This window comes from Phaethon aethereus (genome assembly GCF_964289735.1).
Source record: "Phaethon aethereus genome assembly, chromosome: 11".
Taxonomy (NCBI): Eukaryota; Metazoa; Chordata; class Aves; order Phaethontiformes; family Phaethontidae; genus Phaethon; species Phaethon aethereus.
This window is the reverse complement of record NC_138587.1, coordinates 13028316-13055875: the sequence shown is the minus strand read 5'-3', so window position 1 is coordinate 13055875 and position 27560 is coordinate 13028316. Positions and strand designations below refer to the sequence as shown.

Sequence of the window (27560 nt, the reverse complement as noted above, 5' to 3'; positions counted from 1 at the left end):
AATAATCCGGTGCTGGTGCATGCAGGAGGCTGGCGGTGAATCAAAGGCGCCGCTCTAATTAAACGGGCTCCGGTTTGTTTGTGAGCCGCATACATTTCCATGCTAATCAGCTGCACACCGGGATCCTGCTTTCCCGGCCCGGTATCCTCCTGATTGGGAACTATGCAAATGCTGGCGGCGATTTATTGCAGGAGGGGGACGAGGCGGCCAGGATGCGAGGACGGCTGCCATGGGGGGCACCAGGGCTTGGGCTTGGCTGTGCCAGGCTGTGGGAGTGGGTGTGATGGTCAAGGCAGAGTGTGGGATGCATTTTGGGGGGTGCTTCAAAGCGGTGGCTTTGGCCCTGTGCAGTGGAGGGGACCTGGAGTCCTGTGGATGCGGATGCCGGACCGGCACTGCCAGCAGCAGTGTGGAGCCGATCCTGGGCAGCGTTTGCTCCGTCTCGCTGGGCATGCTGCTTTGCCACCTGCCGCTGGGTTTTCGCAGAATGTCCTGCGGGCATGGCCCCCATCCCATCCCAACCCATCCCATCCCACCGGAGCAAAGCAGACCCACTGAGCCATTTCTCTGGCCTATCTGAGCCTATCTCGGGGGACAGCCCGAATCTGGGGGTATCACAAGCAGTGGCATTAGCAGGAAGCGTGTCTTGCTCGCGGAGGTGGCAATCAGGTTAGGGCAAGTAGCGCAGCTGAGTTTAGCTTCTGCTCGGTGGGTGCCCCAAGCCCCGTGGTGCCTCCTGATGTGGTTATCGCTGGTACAGCCAGAAACCGGTGTACTTAGGAAGAGCTTTAACGTAATTGCGAGCCGTAAGGGGATTAAAGCCTTTGGCACGTTCCTGCTCAGAGAACAAAGGCGCTTTCTGAACCTCTGTTGACCCTCAGCTTCCTTGAGACCCTCTTGACTTCCCTGGTCATGAACCCAAGCATTTCCTCTGATGGATGGGGAGACAGGAGCCCTGCCTGCGCGCACCACAGCATCCTGCCTGGATGGGGCTTGGCGCGGTGCAGCATGCAAGCTGCTTTTGGTACTGCTGCAGCAAAATGGGGTTTACTGCTTTGCTGCAAGCTGGGGGCTTGTCTGTGCCACGCTGCAAGTTGGAGGGGCTTTGGGGCTGAGCAGCAGTGGGGGAAGCAGGGCAGCACATAGCAGGGCGCAACGTGCGAACCACGGATGTTGCTTCCTTCCCTGGAGAGAGTGAATGCCATTGGCATAAACATGGTGCAAATGCACCAGACAAATGCAAAAAAGGGAAGAAAACATTGCAGTTCGGTCTTCTGCAAAGGGTCAGGATGTCTGCAGAGCGGCTGCTACTTTGCTGTGCTCAGTGGCCATGGCGTGGCTGCTGGTTTGGGACAAAGGGGTGACATCTGTAACGGGGCACATTCCCCATCCCACTCCCTGGGTGGGGGCTGAGGTGCACATGGGACTGTGCTCATCTCCCCTTGCTTTCCCCACAGATCCTGGTGGACTTGCCAGCTGAGAGGAAGCACCAAGTGCTGCAGTACGAAAACGTTGTGGCCCACGAGGGCAGCTCCATCCTGCGAGACCTGGTGCTGAGTCCCGACCGCCAGCACATATACGCCATGACCGAGAAACAGGTAAGAGTAGGGGATGGCAGCCTCCCTCTCCTGACTTGGCAGCACACATTGCTGCCCCAGCCTGCAGGCCCATGTGCTGGGAAACCTTCCGGGCAGCTCCCTGGTGGGGCCTGCCCTTTGCTTCCTGGGATCGGGGCTGCCTGGGGACTCCTGTCCCAGGGCGCGGAGGCAGCTCATCCCTGCTCCTCTCTGCAAAAACACTGCCCCGAGGCACTGACTCTGTGGCCCCGCTGCTCCTCTCCTCTCTGGAGCCATGCCCCAGGCATTAATTGTTAGCAGCAGCTGCTTGGAATCCCAGTAGTCCCCAGGGACCAAGGGCTGCCTGCCCCTTCCTTGCTGCAGGGGCCTGGCCATAAACCTCCTACTGGCTCTGGCCAGCTCTGGCCATCCCCTCCCAAGCAGCGTTTTTGCAGGTTGACAGAAGTTCCTTGCTCCAAACTGTTTTTTCTCTTCTGGAGTGCTTTTGCACCTTGGGGCAGAGGGCACGGTGTACCCCCAGAACCCGGCGTGCACATCTTGATCCCGGCCTCTGCTCCTGTTTGAGCTAACTGGAGGTACAGACGCAGTCCAGATCCAGCACTGCCATCCTGGCAGTGTAGTTGAGGCTCCTGAGAAGAGGTTTGATTGGCTTTCCAAGTGTTTGCATGATCCCCGACCTGCTGGAGAGCTTGCTGGTGTGAGTTCATCCATCCATGTCCTGCCTTGGAATGGGTGAAGCAGGTTCGTGCCACGGTGGTGGCACTTTTTGGATCTGTCATCAGTGGGGACGTGTGCTGTGCCTGGTGGGGTGACGCAGGGCGGCCGTGCTGGGACATGGCATGCTTGCGTCTCACAGCATCTCCACTGTTCTGTGTGGGAGAGGTGTGTATGTGTGGGACCATGGCTGAGCTCGGCACATAACAGGTCTCCTGGCCACCAGCCCAGGGGCTTGGGAGGGGGAAGGATGCTGGAGTAGGGCCGTGGATTTGTCTAGACAGCCCCGTGGGGAAAGCAGAGCCCTTTCCCTCCTCCTCCCAGCGCCTGTCTCTGGCTTCTGCTCTGCTGCAGGAAACCCCTGGCTTTCCAGGAGGGGCAGAAACTGTGTTTGGGTTCCTCCGTGCAGCTGTCCTGGGCTGTGTTTCTGTCCCTGGCTGTGTTTATGTCTTTGGCATGGCTCAGCTAAGCCTCCCCTCTGCGGGGGAGGTGTTGGAGATGCGGGAGGGGGGTGTTAGGCTGAGGTGGACTGGGGATCACCCCCAAGGGCCACCGTGGTTGCTGGGAGCCGGCATGTGCCTGTGCGGGGTCTGCCTTGGGGGGACCCACTGCTGACCCCCTCGCACCGTGTGCCTAAAGCGATGTCGGGGACAGACAAAGGGGAACGCTACAGGTATCCTCATCGGTGTGCAAACCGAAGGGTACGGGTTGGCCAGCCTTATCCCAGCCCTTTAGGCATGACACTGAGCCCATCCCCTGCTGGGCTGGGAGGAGAGAGGGCACCCCGGGTTTAGCCTTCAGTAGAGAAGCTTGCAAATTGTGATTAACGAGTGAATCCTGCCCCGTGGGAGCAGTGGGGAAACTGAGGCACAGCCACAGCAGGCACGGGCAGTTGCTGGCTCCTCGCAGCGGGCGAGCAGGCAGCTCCCTGCTTCCTGCACCCCTCCGCGTCCCCCCCCTTCTCCTCCCCTCTCCTTAATAAAACCTGCTCTCTTCCCTGGTACGGCTCGGTGTTATCAGAGTGCTGGTGGAAAGTAATTAAATGAACAGTTGTAACGGAGCTCGAAGGGCTTGGTGAACGAGGGGATTTTAATCAAATCTGGAGGAGCAATTAATAAAGGACCGGTAACCCTTTCGGAGCAGGGCTGAGGCAGCTGTGGGGTGCCTGGCTGGCGCTGGGAGCCAGTGTGGGGCTGAGCCGGCGCAGCCTGCTCCCCCAACCCTGTGAGGATGCAACGACGGAAGGAGCTTGGTTGGGGTAGAAGCCTCGCTGGGGTGGAGGTGTTGCCTGCAAACGTGCCGCCCGGGCCTGGGAGAGGAGCGGGTGATGGTGGGGGGCTCAGCCTGCTCCCTGCTGTTGCCTCCTCTCTAATGGGCCAGGGTGAGCCTGTACTGGGTCCGACTCTGCGGGGTCTGTGTGTGCGCACAGCAGGGAAACAGGCAGCCTGTCCCCCTTCACTCCCTGCCTGTTCCCCGCAGGTGACGCGGGTGCCGGTGGAGAGCTGCGAGCAGTACGAGAGCTGCGAGCTGTGCCTGGGCTCCCGGGACCCCCACTGCGGCTGGTGTGTCCTCCACAACGTGTAAGTACCGCGGGATCGTCCCCGGGGCCACGCCAGTGCGTCACGGTTGGCAAACCGTGTCCGTCCCCACCACTGGTCTCCTTGGGGGCATTCCTTCTGGACTTTGGCCCCAAAACGCAGGGGGATGGAGTGGTCCAAGGCATCTGCCATCCCCTCCCACGGTGCTCAGGCTGTGCTCATGAGCACCCACGTGTGGCAAAGATGCTGGCAGGGCCCGCTAATTCTGCTCATGGGCTCCCGGGTTCAGCATCCTTGTGCCAATAAGAAAGACTGAATATAAAACGTCCCCAAAAGCCCCAGTGCTGTCACCAGGGGAAGGCAGAGCTCCCGTACGGGCCTCGGGCACCCAAGATCCCTAGCTGGGCATCACCGCCGTGCCAAAGGGTCTTGTTTGCCGTGGCGTCAGCCCGGAGCCGCGCAGGAGCCTGGGGGATTCTCCTCCTCACCGTGGTGGTTTCATCCCCTTCCAGGTGCTCACGCAAGGACCGGTGTGAGCGGGCGGACGAGCCCCAGCGCTTCGCCTCCGACCTGCGGCAGTGCGTCCAGCTCACCGTTCAGCCCAAGAACATCTCGGTCACCATGTCGGAGGTCCCGGTAAGCCACCTCTGCTGCCCGTGGACCCCCCCCAGCCACCTCCTGACCCTCTGGAGGTGACGGCCAGGCAAGCAGCAGTTAAAAATAAGTAATGGGTATACGACAAATAGGGAGAAAGGGGAAGAGAGGTCTGAGACAAATAAAACATAGCAAAATGCAGGGCATTGATGAGGGCTGGCCTATTGATGGAGATAATAAACCAGTTGATGATTACTCAGGAAAGACATAAGCGAGCAATAAATATTTCTCCATAATACAAACACCAGCATCAAAGATGCCGTTCGTAGGCCAGCAATCTATCTAGCTCAGTGGCCTGTCTCTGACCCTGGCCTGCAGTAGATATTCTGGGATGAGACTTCGATGCACAACTCACTGCTCTACTCTGTGCAGACAGAAAGGATGATGGACTTCCCTGAAGTATTTTCCAGGCCATTAGCACTGTGAAGAGAATATGAAACAGCATATACTAGCAGTAAAGTTTTGAAAACTGCCAGGTCTGGATATCTGGCGCTCAGGAGTCCTAAAAGAGTTGGCTGAGTAGTTCCATGGCCTGCAGATATTTGTAATAATATGACTTTGTAATAAGTAAGTGGATGTTGAGAAAAGCCCGGGAAATGGAAAAGGTGCTCATTTTTTTGTCCATATGCAGAAAGGACCAAATGATCAGAGACTGCTTAGGTTGACATCAGGTTTAGAAAAACTAAAGGAAAAAAACTGGCACAGGATACAACTGATAAGGATTTAAGGATGGGAATATAACCAATGCCAGTCAATGCAGTTTTATGTCAAACAAACCACATTTTGTTCTTTGATGAAATTATGACTTGAATTAGAAGAGGGACTGCAGGGATGTGATGTCTTTAGGCTTCTACAAGGCATTTGACTTGGTACAACACAACGTTCTGATTAAAAATTAGCATTATACAATATTGATAAAGCACGTGTTAAGTGGATTAAGAATTGGCTCCGTGACAGATCTCAAAAAGTCCTCGTCAGAGGGGAATTGTCACTGGATGGAAACGGTTTGGAAAGTGCTTCTGCAGGGGCTGACGTCTGTTGGTAACGTGGAAATAAATGCGAGATGGCTGCAGACGGGACCTGCTGGGATACTGAGACTAGTGGGGTGGTATGGGGTGAGATGCCCCTGCAGAGCCGTTGGGTCTGAGTGGGGCTGGATTAGCAGAGAAAGTGGGGTTTGATAGTGCCAGGTGCAGAGTTAGACATGGAGGGAAAAAGCAGGCATTCGCCCAGTGTCCTGGAAAGCGGTGCCGGGGCTGAGCCCTCGCTGTGGGGCTCGCTCCCCGTGCGAAGCTGGGACCTGGGTGGCATTTTCACCTCTGCGGGCGGTTATCTCCCTGACCGGTGCCGCGCGGAGGTCTGGTGTGGTCGGCACGGAGGTGCTGTGCTCGGGCTGGCGTCCAGCTCTGAAAGGGGGAGGCTGAAAACCTCCCGTAAACATCATGTAAATGAGTTGAGGGCTGGAGAAAATGCCTTGCAGTGAGAGACTTCCAGAGCTCAATCTGCTTAGCTTATCAAAAAGAAGATTAAGAGGTGACTTGATTACAGAGTATAAGTGCCTTTACAAGGAGCAAATATCAGGGACTAAAGGGCTTTTTAATCTATCAAGGAAAGGCATAACAAGAACTAATGGCTGGAAGCTGTGAAAAATTCAAATTAGAAATAAGGCAAGCGTTTTGTAAAGTGAGAAATGCTGACCCCGGGAATGACTTTGTGAGGGAAGAGGTGGATTCCTCCCCTCCTTGGCTCTGCCGGAGCAGCTGCCTTTCCGTGAAACACTCTCTAGCCTGGCTCTGTGCTTCGTCTCTGTAGAGGTGAGGCGTAATGGCTTGTGGTACGGTGAGGACGGGAGGCTGCGAGTCATTCCGTCTTTTAACCTGCTTACATCCTCTACTTGCTTGAGCGGGGAGGTTCATGGGTGGGGCTCGCTTGCAAAATCTTGGAGTAGGTCTCCTCACCACATGTGGAGGAGGGATTGCATCCCTGGTCTTTTCTGTTGGTTAGACTTACGCATAGCAGAGTCGGAGCGGTCTTTTTTTTGCGAGTTTTCTATGTTGATGCTCTTACTTCTCCCCCGCAGCTGGTCCTGCAGGCCTGGAATGTCCCAGACCTCTCAGCAGGAGTCAACTGCTCCTTTGAAGACTTCACCGAGTCTGAGAGCCGCATCGAAGATGGGAAGATCTACTGCAACTCTCCCTCTGCCAAGGACGTCATCCCCATCACGAGAGGCCGCGGTGAGCTTGTGCTCCAGGGTGGGAAGAAAGCCCGAGACAAACCTTGTCCCACAAACACTTGTCAACTGTGGACAAGGACAGTCCTCCCGTGACAGCGATCCCTGGCCCCTGAGCAGCAACCAAATTGGGTTCTCAGGGTGTAAGAGAATGACATTGCTGCTCATGGCGTTCTGGTCCTTGCTCTCCTCCAAGCCATGGGCACAGCTGCTTGCTGACACTGTAGTGGTCTGTGCACCACCCTGGTCTCATTCCCACTTACGGACCATTCCTAGGCAGATGTGCTGTAGATGGCCATGGGCTGACTCCAAAACTGTTAAGCTCCCCTCCGTACCACCAGTACAACCTAAGGCACCCGCCTCCATGCCAGCAGGTTGCAGTTAGCTGTAGGGGCTCAGAGCCGTACTGGGGCTCTGTTGGCCCATTTGGTGGCTGGATGGGTGTGGGTGAACACTTTTCATTGCCCGATTTGGGGGGATTTTGTTAGTTAAGTGGGATGGGTGGTGATGCTCAGATCCCTCCAGCCCATCAGAAGGCTTGGGCTGTGTACTACGTCCTTTCTGATGCCTTTTTCTGCTTGGGTCTCCCCTAGGGGACAAGCGAGTGGTGAAGCTCTACCTGAAATCTAAGGAGACGGGAAAGAAGTTCGCCTCCGTGGATTTTGTTTTCTACAACTGCAGTGTCCATCAGTCGTAAGTGGCCTGTGCTTTGTGAGTGTGCTGCGGGAACAGACTGGTGGGGCAATGTGAGACTGGGAGAGGGAGAGATCTCAGCTTTGTGGGTGTTGATGTTGCAAGAGGAAAGGGCAGTTGAGTATAGTGTGTTTGCAGTGAGAAACCTCCTCCTTTTGCCCCTGTAAACTGGGATGGTGACCAGAGCACCCACGGTTGGTTTGAGCGTGTGGGAACATGTAGCATCAGGGCAGAACCTCACTTAAAAACAGGGCTTTGGGTTTGGCAAAGCTTTGGAAGAAAAAGCAAGTTTACTGCATTGCAGACTGTAGCAATCCATGTGACCAAAAATGCCAAGCATCTTGTTATTCCTGGAAGCAGTTAATAGGAGTGACTTGGCGATGCAAAAGGAGAAACCTGTGTTTTCCTTCGCTGGTACCTGCTTCCCAGGCTTGCTGGAGAGCGAGCTGGAAAGTTACAGCAACATGGGATAGAACATGCTGCATGTCCTGGGGCATTTACCCAAGAATTTCCTAACTGGAAGTAATTGTGGATTTGCTTTCTTGTCAGGCTGCCTTGAAATCTACTCCACGTATGGGTTTTTAGGCAGTTTGAAATACGCATGTGATAAAATAGAGGGAGTGTGGATTATTGATGTGCTGTCTAAGCAGGGTCTCTAAAGCCTCTAGCAGCGAGCTCCTGATGGGGAGTGCTTGAGCAGTGGGGAGACGGCTCTGCTGTGGGTATGTCGGAGAAGATGCTGGGGTGTGTTTGGGCAAAGAATTTGGAGCTCAAGAATGCGAGTGATTTCATTCCCCTGCCAGAAACCTCCCGCGGATGGTGGTGCTCCGGCTGATCAGTAATTATAGATAAGCAAATGCAGAGTGATCTCTTTTGGATGGCCTTTTGCAAAGTGTCTAGGCTGTTTCGGGGGACTCTGCCGCAGGTTGCTCCTCCAAAGCCTGGTTGGATTTTCCACTTTGATCAGGGAAAAAACAGGTGAGATGCAGGTGCCCTGGCCTGGTACCTGCTGTGAGCTCCGAGGGGAATGAGCTCCGAGGGGAATTCATCAGAGGAGAGCACCAGGGACTTGTCTGCCTCCGAAAGGGACGCAGCGACACCCACGAGGAATGGCCCTTGCAGACCTTGTGCATCGCAGCCCTGGGATTTCTGTCTTTCTGCCCTGCCCGCTCTTTGCATGGGGAGCGGGTCCCAGCTGCTGGAAGCGCTGTGCCGGCGAGGGAGGAGAGACTTCGCAAACTTGACTTTCTCCCTCACCTTGACTTCCGAGATGAGCTTTGTCTTCCTTCACGTCGTGTGGTTTCAATAACGTTAGCTCAGCTTTGGCTCAGGCTTGCTGCATATCATTATTTTGCAAATCAAAAAGCAGATGTGGCTTTTATTTTTCTAAATGAAAGAGAGAAGACTTTTAAGTACAAATGGCATCGGATTCCGTCCAATTTGGGCTCTGGCATTTTGGTCCAGTGGGAAGAGGTGGCGAGGGAATTGGCATTTTATTTTATGTGTCTGACACAGGAGGGGAAAAAAAAAACCCAACCCCCCCCCAAACAACCTACAACAAAGAGCCCTGACTGATTTATTACTGCGTTGATGTTTAATTTTGGATGCATTATTTAAAAAGGCTAATTATGGATGCATTAATATTTATGGGCTCCAGTTGGAGCTGATAGAAAAGTCCATGTTCTAGGCTGGTGAACATTATTATTGTTTTCTTTACGTCAAGAATTTTGGGGTTTGGAGGCAGTTTTAACTATGTGACCTGCAGTCAAGTCATAGCCAGTACCTAGGAGCATGACAATACCTAGAATGATGCAATACTTTTAAATATCATTTGCAGACAGGCATCTTTAATGGATCTGCTCGGAGTTAATAGCCTTTCAGATCCAGGTTTCATATTTTGTGGAGGAAAATCTATACGTCAGCCTGATAAATTCTGTATTAGGAACAATATGCTTTTCCACGAGGCTAATGTTTTTCCTGTGGAGTTCTCTGATCACTGTGCATTAATTTTTATATTTGGGCAGCTTTGCTTAGGTTGGGAGCCAGAGGCCTACATATTGAATCATTTCTCAGCTGAGAACGAAACGTTTAGGGAAGATTTTTTAGATAGTAGTAGAGAGATGGGAGGATTGCAAGGCAGCTCTTGTCTCGTGTCAGCTGGGGTTGCTCCAGGGAAGCCAACGCAGCTCCGCCATGTACCGGGAGGGTCTGACCATTCTCATTTTCAGCAGATGCCTGGAAAGGCATCAGCAAATCGCGCTGCTAAAGCCCTTTTGCAGGCTGTGGGGTCGATCCAGCTGCTGTGCGAGCATCCCAGCCCTCTTGTTTCTCACCGCCTTGCAAAACTCTTCTTCCCGTGCATTTTCAAGGGCTGCTGGAACCAGCCTGGCCCAGGGAAGGTTTGCAGAAGGGAAGATATGTCTAATCCCTTTCTCAACAGGGAAGGTTGTGCTGCCTGTATGTTTGGCTTGTGACGGTCAAGCCAAGGGGATGCCTTCCAGGTAGAGCCCTGTTTCTGTCCTGTCTGTCATTGCAGGGCTTTATAGTGTCACCTGGTGCAAGGGGGCTGTCCCCATCGCAGACCAGCGTCGCTCCCGGGGTACTTCTCTGGGCAGGGTCCCTGGGAGCCCTGGTCTGGGACTTGCACCCTCTCTGGGGCTCCATTCCTTGCTCCAGCAGGGTCACCCAGCAAGCTTTGGCCTCGGGGCTCCCATGGGGCTCAGGCAGGCTTTTCCAGGCAGTGGCATCTTTTGGGCATCTTGCTCCTGAAGGCTTGTGTGTCAGGCGGGGGGTATTTCTGGCTGAGCTGTGGGAGGTGCGTTGAATGGGGGTGTGGAAACCTGGAGGTTGATGTAGAAAATAGGGTCCCTTGCAAAGGTGAACGTGGGTGGCTGAGGGTCGCTGCCAGCCCACGGAGCAGGGGCGGGCAGGGCTGCTTCTGGTGACAGGCTGTGTTTCCTGTGGTGGAGCACAGGATGGAAAACCCCATGGCAGGGACTGGAGTGGGTTCCCTTGGGGGTTTCCTATGGGGCACGGATCAAGCACAGGCGTTTAAAGACCTCTCGGTGCCTTTAATGGTCTAATGAATCAGCCCGTGTCCAGCGCGTGCGCGGGCAGATGTTGAGGGCGTCTTTGTCAGCGTTAAACTCCCTCTTCAAAGCATTTGTGGGGAAATGAGTCCCCTTTCAAGATGAAGACGTAACACCAGGCTCCCTGCCTGCCTCCGGCAGAGCCCGCGCTTGCTGGTGAGGTGGGCGAGTGGGGAATCCTCCTGGAAAGCCAGCGAGCAATTCCAGGGAATACCAAGCTGTATTTATTCCCACTATATCTATGCGCTCTGGGTTTCTCCTCTGGAAAATGGTCTGTAGCTCCTGTTGTGGTTTGGCTTTTTGGAGAGGGGGAAATTCATAGGTCCCCAAGAAGGCATCCAGGCAGCCTGGAAACCTGCGCTGGTGCATGCCCGTGCTGTGTCTTATCCGAGTGTTGGTCATGATGGTACCAGCCTCGTGGTTGTGCCTCGCTGCGGTGATGGTTGTGACACCCGGGTCCCATCAGTGGCAGGATGCTGAATTTCTCCGAGGCTGGAGCGAGGGGCAGACACGCCAAGCGGCTCCAGCTCCTCCTGGCTGGAGAGAGGTGACTCTGCTGCGGCCCTGTCCCACAGGGTGAGGCTTTCCCTGTAAGCCTCCATTAAGTAAATGGGATTTTAATGCATGGCCCCAGGGACTGGGAACAGGGCTGGGCTGCTCTGGTGGCCGAGGCACCCAGTGGCACCCATGGGACAATGCCAGCCCTCGGGCCGCTGGGCTCCTTGCTGCAGCCCCTCTGGCTCGCCATGTCCCGGGCTGCCTGCACACAGCGCGGCGGCTTCTCCACTGGCCCAACGCTGCTTGTTTCCAGATGCTTACAGATGCTTTCTTTTCAAAGAAAAAGATGGACAGATGGCTGCAAGCAGTTGAGTGAGTGTATTTGAGTTAGCACAGCTGAGCTGCGAGGCGGTAACAGATCCCTGCGTACTCCTGGGCTGGGACAGGTGGAAAATCCCATAGGATGGCCCCAGAGACTGCTTGGGATAACCTGGCTTATGCCACGTTTATTGTGAATGAGGAGGGCTGGTACAGGCTGGTGTTGTGTTTCAGTGAGGGGAGGCAGCTTGAAAGTGTTTCAAGTGAATTACCTTAAAAACCAGGGCCTGATTCTCTACCCTCCAGCCAGCACGATGGCAGATGTCCCAGGCCACCCTGCAGCAGGTCTGCATGCCCAACCCCTAGTCCTTGAGTAAGGCCCTTGGCAAAACCCAGCAGGGATGGAAAAGCATCGAGCTGGCACAAAAGGAAGGGCAGAAATGGATTGAGACAGGCAGGGATGGAGGGAGGCGAGAGTTGATCTCCCACCCCTGCCTCTCCCGGCTTTGAGTCTGGGCACCAGTTGGGAAGGGCAGAGCTGCCTATAGGTTGTGTAGGGGCTTGGGGACTACTGACCGTCTGTTCCTGCTGCTCTTCAGGATTTCCCCTCCTCCTTGGGGCAGAGAGATGGTTATAAAGCCCAAAGCACTGCAGTTCAGCTTCTCACCCCTGACAGCTGCTGCTCCAGATGTAGGCTACGCCGGAGCTGAGTATTCGTGAAGGATGCATCCTCCTTGCCAAGAGGAGGTCTGAGGAGCAGTTGGGGAGCTTGCAAGCTGGCTGTGATGTGCGTGCGCAGATGCTGTTTCCATCAGCACCATGTTTATAATTTCCCTTCTCAATGGACCTCCCCTGCTCTGCTCTTGGTGCCACTGAACTCCCCCCATCCCTCCTCCTGGCCCTTTGCTCCATGTCCTTCCTTCAGGAACGTGCTGCTCCATGGAAGTAGCCTCAGTGTGTGTGTGTGTGTGCGCACGTGTGTGTGCGCGCACGTGTGTGTGCAGTGCTTGCATCCCGTATCCTTCTTGTGTTTGCTGCTCAGGTTTCTCTCACCCCTGTGGACACTGATTTTGTTTTCTGCCTTCCCCGCTCAATGTGCTAAGAGCTCTGGGCTCCTTCAGGCCCAGAGATCAGAGAAGGGAGTGGGCTTTCTCCCCTGTGGCATGCCTGGGGCCGGGAGTGCGGGAAGGAGGGTGAGTGAGGAGCCCAAATCCAGCACTGCTGGCTTCCAGTGCTTCCTATCAGCTGCGGCATCACTTTGGATCAGATGAGGAGACAGCTGTGACCTTTCCTTGGCAGCTGGAGGTACCTTTGGAGCTGCCTGTGCGCCCAGTGAGGAGCTGGTCCCTGAAGCCACCCCTGGGTCTGGGCTCGTCCTGCAATGATGCTTGTGGCCCTGTGCCCACCTGCAGATGTGCCCAGCTCTGAGATGCTCCTTCACCGTCCTGCTGTCCTCTCTGCACCGCTGCTTTTCTGCAGCTATGTCAGGTGTTTCCCTAGTGTGGCCTCAGCAAGTTTGGGATTGGTTTGGAAAGTGGAGGGGAGCAGCATCAGGAGGTCTTGTCCCACCTGTGTAGTGAGTCGGGGGCAAGCGTGGAGGCTGTGGGGAGGTCTCGGCTTTGCCCGTGTTACTGAGAGGCAGGCAGAGCTGCCCTGCTGCCTGCAGGGCTGCCTGCTCTTTCTGGAGGAGGTTGCAGGCAGGCAGCGAGCCTGGACTTGTTTTGGGATGGGGCACTCTGCACAGAGCGATTCTGTGCGGGTCTGAGGCTGGTGCCGCTCCTCTTGCATGAGGACACTGGGAGGGACGGGGCCACCACCAGAGGGTCTGGCCCCCTTCCCCCTGCCCAGCCTGGGCTTCTTTGCCCGGGCCCTGGCAGGGCTGGGGAGGAGGCAGATGAGGAGCAAGCTGTGGGTCCATGTCTGCCCTGCACCCCCAGCCTCGGTTTTCTGCCTGACTGGGCTTCTCGCACGCTCGACAGGCTTCGAGGAGGGGGGGACTTCAACACATGAAGGAGAGCCTCCCTCTAATTATCGGGAGTGATGAAAGCCTCTTAGGCAAGAAGTGATGAGGGAAGAGTGCCTGACCGTGGGAAGGAGAGAGACGGCACAGATGGCATCATGCTGCCAAGCAACCTGCTCCTGCGCCGGGAACAGACAGCGGCGACACACGGACACGCTGGGGATACGGCCCTGGCCATGCCGCCCAGCCTGACCTGCGGCCGGGGAGCCCTGCCTCGGCTCCTGCCCCAGCCTGCGGGGGTCAGACAGACACGTTGAGGCTGGCAGCACCCAGGCGGGCTGGAAATGGGGTTTCGCTGTGTTACTGGCACCCAGGCGCTGACTTGCTTGCCACCTTACAGGGTCTTTGGCCAGCCGGGGGTGCTGACCCAGGCAGGCTCTAAACGCAGCAGAAATGCTGTGGAGCGGGACGTGGAGCAGTGAGTGCTCTTTGATGTCCTTACAGCAGATGGAGAACCTCGTTGGAAGGGAGAGCGTGAAAACCATCTCCAAGGATGGGCCTTTAGAAATGGCTCGGTTAAGTTAGAAGCAGCCAGGAGGGCTGAAGTAGGAGGGGGGAGACCAAGCACCTTGAGGTGTATGTGGAGGATAACCTGAGATGCTTTAGGTCCTTTGGCAAGTGGAGACCAGGAGACCAGCTGGGACCTGCAATAGTTAAATGGCAAAGGAGACCCTCAGGTGAGGAGGCTCCCGAAATGGCCAAGATTTGGCTTTGGCCCTGAAGAACGGCAGAGCAGAGCTGCAGCTCTGGGGGATGGGGTGCCTGGGGCAGAGCTGTGCTGGGTGCTTCACCCGCCTGCTTTGAGGTGCCTTGCGAGTTGGTGGAGCGAGAACTGCGGAGTCCTTTTGCAGACCCTGAAAGATCTGCTGGCTGGAAAATCTCTCCTTTGCGGAGGACTGATTACATGTGAGGGTTGGTGGTTATGCCCCAGCGCCTGGCTTGCAACTGCTTGGACCATGCTCCTCTCTTACATGACCTCTCTGTGGTTGCTCTGCTTCCATGAGGATTAACCCGTGCTTTCCCTGCCCTTGCTGCCTCTGCGCCTTGGATTTGCCTGCCCACCGGTCACTGCTGGAGCCCTTATTGGGAGGGCAGGAACCGTCCTTTCACTTTGTTTGTTCCCCCCGTTCCCCCCACCCTCTGCACCTCCCTCCATCAAAGCAACCAGAGATAGGAGGCTACGGCTCTGCTTTTAAGTTGAATCTCTGCAGCTGAAATAAAATTGCATATATTTGCATAAGGAGCATCTCAATTAGCATATTTGTGGGTAAAGCTAAAAGGGCTGTTCATTTGGAAGTGAAAATGTGAGCGAAACATGGAAATGACTTCCAGCCCCCTTTGCAAGCAGCTTAATTAAATATTTCCTTGGTGTGTACACATGGATTTGGGAAGGTCTTGCTGTATATGTAATGGTGTGTGGAGCCCCAGGGTGTGCAGGGAGCGGTGGCCCTGCAAAGCCCTAGGTGTGCACCCTGAGCTGCCCGCACCCCGAGCTGCCCGCCGCACGCTGTCTTCACACCTCCAAAGTGACAAGTCTGCCGGAGGGCTCAGGGATTCGGCATGCCAGGCTCTGCCACCCAAGGATCCCCCTCTCCAGGAAGATTTTCTTTCTGTTGCCTCGCACGGTGATGCTGTGATGTTTCCCCCATCGTTTCCCAGAGGTTAGAGGCAGAGAGGTAGCGTGTGATTTAGGAATGGGATCAGGCTGGGCAGGGCTGCCTGCTTCCTGCCAGGGCTGTGTTCAGGGGAAGATCCTGCCTTTGTTTAAATATAATTGCTTTGGGCATGATCCTGTTCGTGCTCGCATCAGTGAAAGCAGGTATGAGCCTTCCAGGGAGAAAAATGGTGCTGCTGCTTTTTTTTTTTTTTGTCTTTTTAAAAAAAAAAAAAAAAAAAAACCAAAAAACCCAACAAAACATGCTGATTCTTTTTCTCGCCTTTGAGCTTATGCTTCAGCAGCTCCCCTGTTTTCTCCTTGGGAGGGCAGCTTGGGCTGCACGGGACATGCCTGGTGCAGACCTGCCCCGTGAAGGCTCGCTGCATTATGTGGGACCTCTCTGCAGCCTTGGGACAGCGTGGCAGGGAGGGCTCAGGCCCTTCCACACCCAGCGGGTGAGGGTGCCAAAAGCTGCCCTCCGGCCCGTGGGCTCCGCAGGATGCTCTGTGCTTGCAGACAACAATGCCTCATGGTGCCGGGAGGGCATGCTTTCGCGGGGGGTTAGCAAGGGGACAGGCTGTTGGGGTGCCGCTTGTGTGGAAGGTTGCACAAGGAGGGGACTCTCTATGTGCCCCCCTGCGTGGGGGAGATGCTCCTGGCATCCCCGCGCGCCCCGGCATCCCCAGGTGCCCGAGTGCATTCCCCAGGAGGGGCAGGGAGAGGGGGGCACGCGCGATCCCACCGCACAAAGAGCCCGGCGCGGAGGCTGGGGAGGGAGACGGAAACGTCGCGGGCTGGAGAGAGGGGGTGGAAGCGCAGACACACACGCACGCGCGGCTGCGGAGGGCTGAGGATGAGGGGGCCGAGGGAGGGGGTCACACACAACCTATTGTGAGCAGCTGAAAGGCTCTACAGTCCCAAAATGTTAATCTGACCCAACCTTTTGCCAGTTATAATTTTCCTCTCGATGAGCATGCATTAATCTGGCCCTTTCTCCCCTGTTTCCCCGCGGTGCAGAGTCCTTGTTCTGCCACCTCTTGCTAAAATCGCCTTTCAGCGAACCCAAATAAAGCTCCCAAAGTCTGGAGCTCGGCCCCACCCCAGGACCGGGGCCGACCGGGTCAGCCTGCCAAGCGGAGGAGGGAGCGTGGCTGCCCTGGCTGGGGCACAAACCCTGCGGTGCTGGAAAGGCCGTTTCCCCTCGCTCTGCCGTGGGCAAAGCCCGGGGATCTGGGTGTGCAGGCATCTCCTCTCACAGCCCATCGGCGCGCAGCCCGCACCCTGTGCATGAGGGGGCAGAGATCGCCTGTGGCTGCTGTCTCACAGAAGCATCCGGAGAAGGGCCCTGGTGGACCCTGCCTTGCCGTTGCCCTAACGCTGCCCGCTTCTCTCTCTCACAGCTGCCTGTCCTGCGTGAACGGCTCCTTCCCCTGCCACTGGTGCAAGTACCGCCACATCTGCACCCACAACGCTGCCGACTGCTCCTTCCTGGAGGGTCGCGTCAAGCTCTCCGAGGTAAGGCGATGCGACATGGCTCCCCTCTCCCGTCCTAGTCCTGTCGTGGCCCCCTGCACTGCAGGGAAGAGGGAAAACTGCTTTGGAAGCCTTTCCCACTGCCTTGCCCACTGCCTTGCCCGGGGTGCTGGGGCTGCCTGTGAAGCAGTGAGGGAGGAGTGGGAAGTGCTGCTGGGACCGTGTGCCGGTGCGGAGAGGCTGTGCTGGCTGAGGAGTGCCTCTGCAGAGAGGCTGCTTGGGAAGCTGGGTGCAGCCAAGAGCACTTTAGGCTGAATGAAGGGAAAAACAAAGGCAGAGACGCTAAAGCATTTTCCTTTGATGTTTTTGAAGGGAGCAAGCTTGAACTGTCATTGCAGAACAACTTGTTTTCAGAGAGGGGAAGTTGAAATCCATAAAACAAACCATTTTGCTGCACCTCACGCCACCTTCATCTCAAACGCTTTGCTAAGAAGCATGTTCTTTTGCGGGGGTTCGTCCTGTGCAGCATCCATGCCACCCACCAGGGAAACCTGTTGTTGGCAGGGCGCTTGCAGGAGGTCCCGACGTACCCAGCCTGTGGTGGCATTGCTGACTGCTTGGGTTGGGTCTGCAGGTCTGGCAAGCAACCGCTGGCTCTAAAGTAAATGCTGATTTGGGTCCTGAAGGGAGAGTTTTGGGAAGGAGAGTTTCTCTCCTGTCCCTATCCTGGAAGGGGGCTCTGATTGAGCTTACCTGGGTTTACAGTCTCCTGTGCAAGGGCCCAGCGAGAAGGGTCGTGCTGCCTGATGGTTGCTGCTGGGAGCAAAGCTGTGTGGTGTCCTCACGGGAGTGGCTCAAATGGATGTTGTCCTGGAGAAAGTGTTTGCCCAGATCATCTCAGATAAAGTTCAGTCTCTGAGCTCTGGCAGAGTTTGTGTCCCAGCAGCCTCCCAGGTCCCCAGGAGCAGAGGTGAACAAGAAAGGCTTGTGTCCACAGACCATGTGTAAAGGCAAGCAACCGAGATGTCCCCCAAGGTCTTTGCCATCTTGGCTGGCACCGAGAGGAAGCCTGCCTCTGCATCTCCCCGCTCAGGAGGAGCAGTGTTTCCAAGTGAATCTCCATCCCCTATAATTTGTACCTTCTGAGGTCTGCCCTCGTCCTCAGTGGCAACCTGTGGGTTCATGGGTGTCCTGCTAGATCAGGGCTGTTGTCCTCCCTGTGTCGCGCTGCTTCTGTGCTGGGCTGGGTGTGGAGTCAGATGGATCCCTCTGTGGCTGAGATGTCCCAATTAATTTTTTCCCCTTCCTCCCCCTCTGCCTCTCTCCTCACTTGAAGAGCTCTCCCAGGAGAGAGCGGGAGAGCTGGGCCATTACTGAGCCATTGCCCAGCCACCAGCAGTGCCATCGCTTTTGTGCCAGGGATGAGATGGGTGGAGGAGCATCTTCCTGTGTACTGGGGCTGAGTCCTGCATGGCTTCCCTGCTCCCTTGGAGTGGGTTGACCTTGACTGGATGCTGGGTGCCCACCAAGCTGCTCTATAGAGCTTCCAGCCAAGGTCAACCCACCACATCCCTGAGCCCCTGGTCCTGCTGCCTCTCCCAGGGGAGCTGCTGTGTCTATGGGGGGACCTTTGGGATTTGCAGCCTGCAAAGAGGGCTGCTTGGGTCTCTTACTTGGGTAATCCCCAATTTGGAGCCCCTAAGGACTTCAGGAATTGGATGGGTTTGCAGAATATGGTGGTGGTCCTGCATGGGGCTGTGCTGGCTCTCGTCTTGATCCTTATTCCAGGTGTGGAACTGAGCGAAGCTGCCTCTCAGCCAAGTGCATCGGGAGAGCTAGAAAAGCCCAACCATTGCTCCCACGCGTGGGCAGGTGGGGTTGGTGCTTGCTGTTTCTGCACAGCAAAAGGCAAGCACCAGGAACGAGACTCTGCTCGTCAAACAGCCCGTCCTGCTCCCACGCTGCTGGCGAGCGTGGAGCTGCCTGGGCTGCACCACGGCCACGCTGCCAGCGCTCCGTGCCGCTCGGATAGCGCGGCGACGGCTTTCCCCTGCCCCTTCCACAAGACAGCCAAACTCTGGGCTCTGGCACTGTCCCTCATCTCCCTGGAGGTATCATCTGAGTGCAAGGGGGTTGCACTGTGCTCATCGGTGCTTCAGCATGTGATGCACGGGCCAGAACGAGCCCAGCCCAGTGGCCCCACGTGAGGGGAGATTCAGTAATGTGAGAAGATGAGACAAAGCCGTTTTCTCCCAGCTTGTGCTCTGGCAAGGGATCGGCCTGTCCCAGGCATCCCAGAAGCCTGCTCTTGAGGTTGCACTTCCAGCCAGCCCCAGCATTGCTCCTGCACACGGGACACGTGGTGTCCAGACCGCTGGAGCCTGATGGCTCTCGTCTGCCCGTTCCCCTTGCTGAGAGCATGGGGAGCCTGCTGGGCTCTTCCCCCTTCCCTGCCAGGCGAACCCAAAAGCATCTGGCTGTACCACCCGGGGGTGTTGTCTGTGGGATGCGCGCGCTGCTCCCACGGGCCAGCTGCCTGGGAACTCCCGAGCAGGGGCAGGCTGTCCCCCAGCAGACCTTTTGGCCACACTGGGACCTGGAGCAGTGCCTGGCTTGAGGTTTGGAGCGCCTGGCTCAGCCTGTTTGCACATCGGTGTGGCCTCAGCAGTTCCCGGCGGGGATGGCGAGACACCCTCAGACTAGCCGCTGCTGTGGGCTGCTTGTCCGGGCTGGGGTGAGACATCCCGTCCCCATTCCCGGCTGTCCCGGTCCCCAGCAGGGCAGTGCGGTGGGGGGGGACGACTCGGTGCCAGCCCATGGCACCACTGGACCAGTTAACAGTAGATGTCCAGCCCCATCCCCTCTGTGGGAGGATGTCTAACTGGGAGGGTTATTTTAAGCAGGATTTGGTTGGTCTGTCTGCGTTGGTTGGAGTGTGGTGGGCACTGGTCAGGAGACGCAGGGATGGGGGTAAACAGCAGCGTTTAACTCCATCTCTGCTGGTTCCCATGGGTGGTTGACCACGGTTTCCCAGGTGGGAAAGCAGCTGTTCTGTAGGAAAATGCAAAGAGCAATGCATGGCACTTGCTCAGGCATGCAGGGGGTGTTTGCATGGGTTTCTGGGGGGTGGCGGGGCAGGAACGGGGTGTGGGTAGGAGCCACCACTCATGTAAAAGTGCCTGGGAATGGCAGCAGCGGGAAGGATGTCCCTGCCCAGCAGCTGTGGTGGCTGGGGGGTGCAGGGGTGGAGAAGGGATGATGAAGCAGCTGTTTGCTTCTCCCCGCTCACGGTGCCCAGTGGTGGCCGTGGGGTGATCAGCGATGGACGCTGGAGTCTCCCATCCCAAAAAGCTGCTCTCCTGCAACAGTCCCTGCTGCCTGCTGATGCAGAGCTGCCACGGAGGGTGAAAGGCTCCTGACCTGTGGGGACCAAGCATGTTGGTTCGGTCTAAGCAGGTTTGGCTTGTGTTTGTTCTTCGTTCCCCCACCAGTGGGAATGGCTGAGGCCTTTGTGAGGGACCCTCAAAGCCAGGGTCAAGCCCAGCCCCAGACTGCCTTCATCCCACCTCCGCTGATGGTTCCTTGCAGCTTTGCAGCTGGAGCTGGGAGCTGCCAGAGAAGCTCAAACCGCAGCAGTTGCAGCATGACTCTAAACCTCTTACCTCTTCAAGCAAACCTGGGAACCCTGGTCATCTTTTCATCCAGCTAGAAACATGGTTTTAATGGAGAATATCCGAGCTGTGCAGTGTTTTGGAAAGTGTGTGTCAGGGTCTTGCTTTTCTGCTCGTCCCATCCCTTTGTAGCTCCCTGCTTTGGGAGCCAGGGCTCTCCTCGGGGGCGGGGCTGTTTTCAGCAGGAGGAGGAGCTTGGTGGGCTGTGCAGAGCATTCCCAAGGGATCTAAGTGCTGGGCAGTGCCAGGGTGAGTTTTGTCAGTGGTTGGAATTGCTTGTAGGGGAAATGAGTTGTCGCGGTGCCCCCACCCTTCTGGGCACCCCGGGCGCCCACCAGCACCAGGTGCTTCCTGTGCGGGCGCAGGCTGACATTTTTGCTGGATGAGACACTTCTCCGGCAGATGCGGAGCATGTGACGTCGCGGGGGAACTCGGCTCAAACCACGAGTCAGCAAAACGAGCCCAACTGCCTGCGCGGCGAGAGGGACGCACGGGCCTGCCATGCTCCCCAGGCACTGGTCTTGCGAGCATCCGTGGTGAGCCCAGCTGGGGCAGCACGGACTTACCCACCATCCCGGCCGGGCCGGCAGCGATAATTATGGAAAAATGAGGAGGTGAAGGCGTTGGAGAACGAGCTGGGAGCTAAATCTCACCAACCGTGTGTGTGCCCTATGGGGAAGGCATGTGCCACCCCCGCGGTCCCCCTGCAACGTGGCAGGGATCAAGCCGGTGGGGACATCTCCCTCCATCACCACCCTGAGCCGGGAGCTGGCTGGGACTGCTCATTATAAATGGCAGCTGGGCACGCAGGGTCTCTCTGCTGTGAGCCCTGAGCTGGTTCTGAAAGTGGGGGCAACTTCAGCCCCGCTTTGCAGAGGGGTGAATACGGAGGGGGAGGTGGCAGGGCAGTGCTGAGGGTCCCTAGACTGTCCCAGCCCTGTCACCATCCCTGGGTTGGGGCTGGCACTGCTGTTCCTCTCTGCTTTCATTTTGTTTAGCACATTTTGGGGATAAGTAGTTTCTTCCATTAAAAATTGCACTTTTGGGGAATACAGACTTGCGAAGAACAGGAAACTTAAAGAGTAAAATGAGTTAGGGTTTTCTGTCAGTATTTGCCAAATGAAACAATTTCATTTCTCTGCATCGTTTGAAAGTTAGATTAATCCTGCAGGCTGAGATAAAGCCTGGTGCTGTGCAGGGTCCGGCCCAGCTCGCTGTGGGGTGGCAGGAGACAGCTGGGCAGCGTTGGCCACGCGTGGCTGCCGGTGGCCTTGGGGCGAGAGCTGCCCTCACAGCTGAGCCATGGCCACAGCAGCCTTGCGAGAGCAGTGGGGCGGCTGCCTCCACCCCCGGTGCTGCTGCTGCCGTTTCTCTTTTCGGAGCAGCTCGTTTCAGCACACGTTATTCCCCCTTTGCCGTTATTTAAAGCTGATGCTTCCAGGAGTCGCTGCTGTAGGTGCAAGGCCTCCACCAGGCTCGGCAAGGCGGGGTTGGGGTTGCATCAGGCTGTTGTTGCCGAAGTGGCACCCGCCGGGGCTGCAGAGCTGTTTTGCTGCCTGAGCTCATTTATTTTTGCTGCCTCCTGCTCCCCTGTGCTTTGCATACAAGGCTCATCGGCTCCCCCGGAGCAGCTGGGAGCCAGCGGCTATTAAAAGTTGAGTGCTTTGCCCTCCCAACAGCTCCTTCCCTGAGGATTGTGGGGTGCTGGCACGGTGGTGCCGAGCCCCCAGCCCTTGCCTTCCTCCTGGGCTTGGACTTACGGCATTCCCTTGCTGGAACCGCTGTCTTCTCGGCAGCCTGCAGCCAGGCTGGCTGGGGTGGTGCTGCTTTGAGTTGGCCATGGATAGAAGCAGCAGCAGCAACATTTGCTGCAGAGCAGGTTCTCTGCAACACTGCAGAAGCATGTTGCAGTGTCAAAGGGGCGAAGGCTTTTCTGTCCACTTGTCAAGGAAGGGGGATGGAGGCTCGAAGGGAAACAGGAAAGCTGAGGGGGTAGCCTGACAGTGCATAGCCCAGTGGGTGTTAACTCGGAAACCTACTGACTTCAGTGATGGCATTAAAGCCCATCTCATTACCAGTCATTTTGCCCAAATGTGTGCTGCTCTTGCAGTGTCAGATTGCAGGTCCCACAGCTGAATCCCCTCACCATCTCCTGCCTGGGTCAACCTGAGCTGTGGAAAACACCCCACTGCCCTGCTGCCACATTCCTTTCTGCGCTCCTTTTCTGTCTTCAGGGCTTTGGTCAAAGCAGCTGTGAGGTGCTGGTTTAGGTTGGCTGCACACAAAGGATTTACTCAAGCCTGTGCTCAGGGTGGTCTTTTTGCAGTGCATTGCCCAGCCTTCCAGCCAACGGGAGGTTGTGGGGATGCTGGGGGAGGATGCTGAGGCTGTGCGGTGTTCCTCTCATCAGCTGTCCCTTGCACCTCTTGCAGGACTGCCCCCAGATCCTGCCCTCCACCCAAATCTACATCCCCGTGGGCGTGGTGAAACCCATCACCCTGACAGCCAAGAACCTGCCCCAGCCGCAGTCCGGCCAGCGCAACTACGAGTGCATCTTCCACATCCCCGGCAGCACCACCCGCGTCACTGCTCTGCGCTTCAACAGCACCAGCATCCAGTGCCAGAACACCTCGGTGAGTGTGTGGCTCACCTCGGCATGGGCTTCGTTTGCTCACTGGGAGCTTCCCAGCTCATTGCACCGCCGGGTTTGCTCTCCTGTGGTCAGGTAACGGGAGTTTTCTTGTGCTTGTGGGGTGTGGGGTGGGCTTACCCCTGCTTCCCCCAGGTGCATGGGGAGTCTGCTGCCCAGGATTGTTCTGGATAGGCTCAATGCCAGAGCCGCCCTGGGGGAGCCGCCAGGCTTTAGGAGCACTTCCAAGGAAATTGGCTTTGGAAAGCTGAAGAAAGTTGCCTGGGCTGGAGCCAGCTGGCCTGGACGTGCCAGAGCCTTGCCTCCCCCTCCCCTCTGCCTGCTCTCGCTTCCCCCTGACACCAAGCCATCCCACTTTACAAGCAGGATCAAGTTAACACCTTCTCTGTGTCCCGCTGCGCACAGGCTGCCCCACGTGCAGCCGTGCCTGCCAGCCCCATGAGTGCTTCCCCTCCTCCCCTGCAGCCCTTCTCCGTCCCTGGCACCGACCCTCATCCCCCTGCCTGCCTGCCCCCCCGCCATCCCGGCCCTGCTGGTGCATCGCTGCCTGCCTCTTCCTCCTTGCTCCCTGCAGCTCTGCTGCTTAAGATCACTTCTGCAGGCATCTCTGCCTGCTCTACCCTCTCCGCTTGCCTTGTCTCTAAGTGAGAGGGTGTTTTGCAGCCCCTTGGTGAGCTACGTGTGTCCCCCGTGCTGCATAGCAATCCCACGCCGGGAGCACGAAGCCCATGAGCAAACCCATCCAGGGTGATAATAGTGCCCCTGGAGCTGGCGTTGCTCAGCTCCTCGGCTGCCCCGCTGGGCTCTGCACCAACCTGCCCTCATCCGCAAGGAGCCGGCTCCTCCCTTCTCTCTCCTTTAATCCTTTTCAAATTTGTTTTCCATCACTCACACTGTGAAAGGTCATTTGCAGCCTAACACCAGTGCTGCTCCCCGGTCCTCCAGTGGCACGAGTGACATTTAGAGGCCATTGAAGACCAGCCCTGGCTGCGCTCCCAGGGCTGTTGGGCAGGAGGGGCATCCCGAGTCGCTGCCTCCTGCCCTGGGCGGCTGTGCTGGGGGACGCCTGCTGCCGGGGCTCTTTCTCAGCGACACGCAGTTTGCGAGGAGCAGAAACGCTCCTGTCCTGAGCTGCCAGATGTTGTCGGTGGGTCTGTGCCGGCCTGGGGGCGAGTGCAGGCAGTGGCACAAAGGGCAGGCTCCTGGGAGGCGCAGGACCGGAGCAGTGCCTGCAGCGCTTTGCTGCGAGAAGCCATTAGCTGACGCAAAGGTTTGTTGTCTTGCTGCTGCTGTTCGGGGAAGAAAAGAAGCCAAGCTGAGTGCTGCCCAGCAGAGCTGTCTTGGCTGCTTGTCTCTGCTGTTGATCGTGACCCTCACCAGGGCTTCACCCCGTGGATCTGTCCCCGTACCCGTCTTGCCTGTCACCTGCATGGCTCGGTGTTAGTGCTTTGAGGGGAACATGATGGCTGTGTGTGAGAAGAGACACCACCATGGTGGGGGTCCCTTCACTGGGGTCTCGTTGCTGCTGGCAGCCAAGCTTGGCTGCTCTGTTTCCATTGCAGCCATGTGGGAGGTTTCCTGAGGGTCAGCCAAGCCACTCTTGTCCTGGCCGAAGGCCGGTTACATCCAGGTACCCGCTTGGTTGTTCGAGGGCTGTTCTGCAATGTGCCTGTGCCCGGTCCCACTGCCGGAGCACCTGTGTCTGGAAATGGGCTGGAGGAACCATTGCCCTGTTGCAGAGTGTGGCAGAAATGTCATCTCTTTGTCCTGAAGAGAGAGCCCAGCCTGCAGGGGCCCCGGCCGGGCGCAGAGCTGTGTGAGCACCTGGGAGCCAAACCTGCGTCTGCCCAGGGCACAGGAGGTCTGTGGGGGAAGCGGATATTGGCTTGCAGACCTTCATCCCTCGCGGTGCTTTGCTGGTCCCCAGCTTCACGGGGCCATCCTGTGAGCACCTGCCTGCCCAGCGCCCCTCGGCCAGCCCAGCCTCCTGCCAGGTCTCCTCTGCCTGCAGTTGGCAGAGCTGGCAGTTCCCTCTTGCCCAATTCTTTAGCGTGAGGTTTGGCTTAGTTCACTCAAAAGCAGTTTGGGACGGTGTGTGCTGCAGGATGCTCCCTACAGAGAAGCGCCGCGGCTGCGTGGTGCTGGCAGCGGCAGCCTCGGGGCTCCTGGGGGCTGCCGGGGGAGAGGTGCCTGCACCAGCGCAGAGCCCTCATCTAGTGGTGGTGGGGCTCAGAGGGGGGTCTGAATCATGTGGACTCATTTCTCCTCAGTAAGTTTCAATTTGCAAGGCAGGAGGGAGAGGCAGAAGCAAAAACCACCACCTGTGTTTCCCAAGGGGTGCCATGGCTGCCGGCACCAGTGCCATGAGCTGCACGGCCTCTGCAGCTCTTGTCCAAATGAATGGGAAGGCTTGAGGTGTGCCTGCTTGCCGTATGGTCCCCACACGGAGCTGAGGTGACCAGCACCTCGTCCCAGACTGACAGTGGTGGATGTTTGACCTGAAAATTGCCAGGGATACCTGGAAAGCAAAGCAAATTGTCTGGAGAGTGCGTGGGAAGCATTGCGGGCTGTGTGGGTGTGGGAGCAGGTGGCAGCAGCTCCATGGGGCTGCGGTCTCAGTCAGGAGACGTGACTTTCATGAGCAGGGTGGCTTCACAGACGGAAGAAGAGAGTTTTGGCTTGAAAGAAGCTGTCTTGCTTTCAGGGTCTGCTCGCCTGCTTTAATGTTTGAGGGCATTTAGCCAGCCTGCTTTATGGTGTGGGGGATTCAGATTCACACTTCTGTGATGCTTGTCTCCTCCCCGTCTTTTTTTGCAGTCCATCTGGCTGGTTGATAGCACTTCAGGCTCCTGCCCAGTCACCCACCCGTGACCCACCGGGTTCTTCCATTGCAGTTCATCCTTTGGGTTATGATTTTGGGTCTTGCCTGGTGTGGAGGACACTGGGGAGTGGAGAAATAGGGAAAGGATGATATCATCCCAGCCAGCAAGTGAGGAATGGATGTCCTCTCCTCGGGAAGGCATTTAAGCACACTTTGTTTCCAGGACTTCAGTGGGATCTAAACAGGAGGTTAATTAGTCTGTGGAATTAGGGATGCTTTCCTGAATCAAGAGTGAATGGAATGGATAATAAGTCAAGCCTGCTTAAAACTCTTCAGCTTTTGTTTAGTTTTAGTGCTTGTCAAACTCCAGTGACATGTTAGCACTTTGAAGAAAGAACATCTTGGTTAAATATTCAGCAGTCCATTCATTAAGGTTTGAGTGTCGACTATAAACATCATTTGAGACACCCAATAGATCTTCAGTGCACTCAAAGGATACCAGGCCTGGTGTTCCCCACACATCCCAGGGCAAAAAAAGAAGCAGAAAAAAACCTTTTCTGCCTCCTCACTTTGGTGTCTTTCTGCTGTTCGAGAGGAAAGCAACCTTAAAGGTTTTCCACATGCTTTGTGCAGAAGCAAAAAGGAAAGAAAAACCTAATTAAGAAAATAAATTCTTTGCCAGTAAACTATTTTTTGTTAATTGGTTACTTTAAATCTTCCGGAGGCAGACATTTTCAGGCTTGCTTCTTGCAACAGAGGGTGGAGAAGTGGTCACCTGTCTTAATGTGTGCGGGTAACGCCTGAATTTCTTTTTCCAAGCATCCCTGCCTTTGTCCATTCTTTACCATCTGCCATCCCACAATGGGGCTTATCTTTCCGATTGCTGGAAAAAAACCCCAAAAACCAAACAGTTTTGCTGTTAGAAAGTAACACAGTCCTGAATGTGCACTACTGCTTGTAAAACTGGACTTCATCCGATTTAGTCCTGGCCTTGGCAAAATGGCCACAGGTGTTTCTTGCTGTCAGGGGTTAATGTTCCTCTCTGAAATAGCCTTAGAGCTGCTCTTTCCCTTTAAATGTAAAAATAGGAAGAACCCCTGATCTCTTTTCCATGAGCATTTGAGTTTGTCGTCTCAGCACTTTAAACTTTATGCCTCAATTATTTCCCTTTCCTTTTAACCAAAGCCTCGTGTGGTGAGGAGCAGCTGTGTCACCTCCCTGTCCCCCTTTCGGCTTCTTCCTCGCTGATATGGCAGCCCACCCTGCCCACTCATTTTGCCTGCAGCTCTGGAGGTCGCTCCCCTCCCGCCAGGCGTGGGTCGGGGTGTCCGTCCCGGAGCGGCTTATCCCCGTGACAAAGTGATGTGGGTGCGGAGCAAGCCAGGTTGGTGGGGGGGGCACGCGAGTGGTACCCATTGCGGATGCTGAGGCTGGGGTGCCCAGCCCCAGGCGTTCGTGCCGGGAAGGCAGGCAAGACCTGGTAGATTTATGTTTTCTGAGTCTTTTTTTTTATTGTGTTGGAGCCTGAGTGTTGCTCTGACATCTTCCCAGGGTCTCGGGTTCTCACTTACACCCTGCTGAATTTTGGGCAGGAGGAATCCAGGCAAAGAAGTTTGTGTGTGATGGGGGAGGAAAGGAGGAGATTTATGTGAAAAGAGCAAAAGGACATCCAGAATCAGAGGCCAAGCATTACCGTCAAGTTATGCTGTTGTGTGGATGACGGTATTTTACTAGGCCTAGGGTGTATTTATAGAGGAACATAAATCATACACACATGCCCTGTTCCGAGCGCCGCACACCTCCAGTATATGTATCTCTAATTAACCAGCCATGGAGAGGGGAACAGGATTGGAGCCCACAACCCCAGCACCGTTCGCCAACAAAGCCGTGCTCTCCGTCCTAGCGGTGCCTACATTTATCTTTCCTGCAGCAGTGTTTAAAGTGAAAAGGGAGTATC

At 56.2% G+C, this 27560-nt stretch overlaps 1 protein-coding gene across 1 annotated transcript in view; it reads left to right on the top strand.

Annotated features, from left to right (window-relative positions):
* The window catches only part of PLXNA1 (plexin A1), a gene marked incomplete at its 5' end in the record, with an annotated part of 108997 nt that overhangs the window by 35960 nt on the left and 45477 nt on the right, over positions 1-27560 (top strand). Inside the window, 7 exons of the mRNA XM_082004483.1 lie at positions 1458-1598; positions 3771-3871; positions 4342-4465; positions 6564-6717; positions 7307-7406; positions 16389-16503; positions 22565-22765. Coding sequence (XP_081860609.1) covers positions 1458-1598; positions 3771-3871; positions 4342-4465; positions 6564-6717; positions 7307-7406; positions 16389-16503; positions 22565-22765 — 936 coding nt within the window. The remainder of the gene's footprint in view (positions 1-1457; positions 1599-3770; positions 3872-4341; positions 4466-6563; positions 6718-7306; positions 7407-16388; positions 16504-22564; positions 22766-27560) is intronic.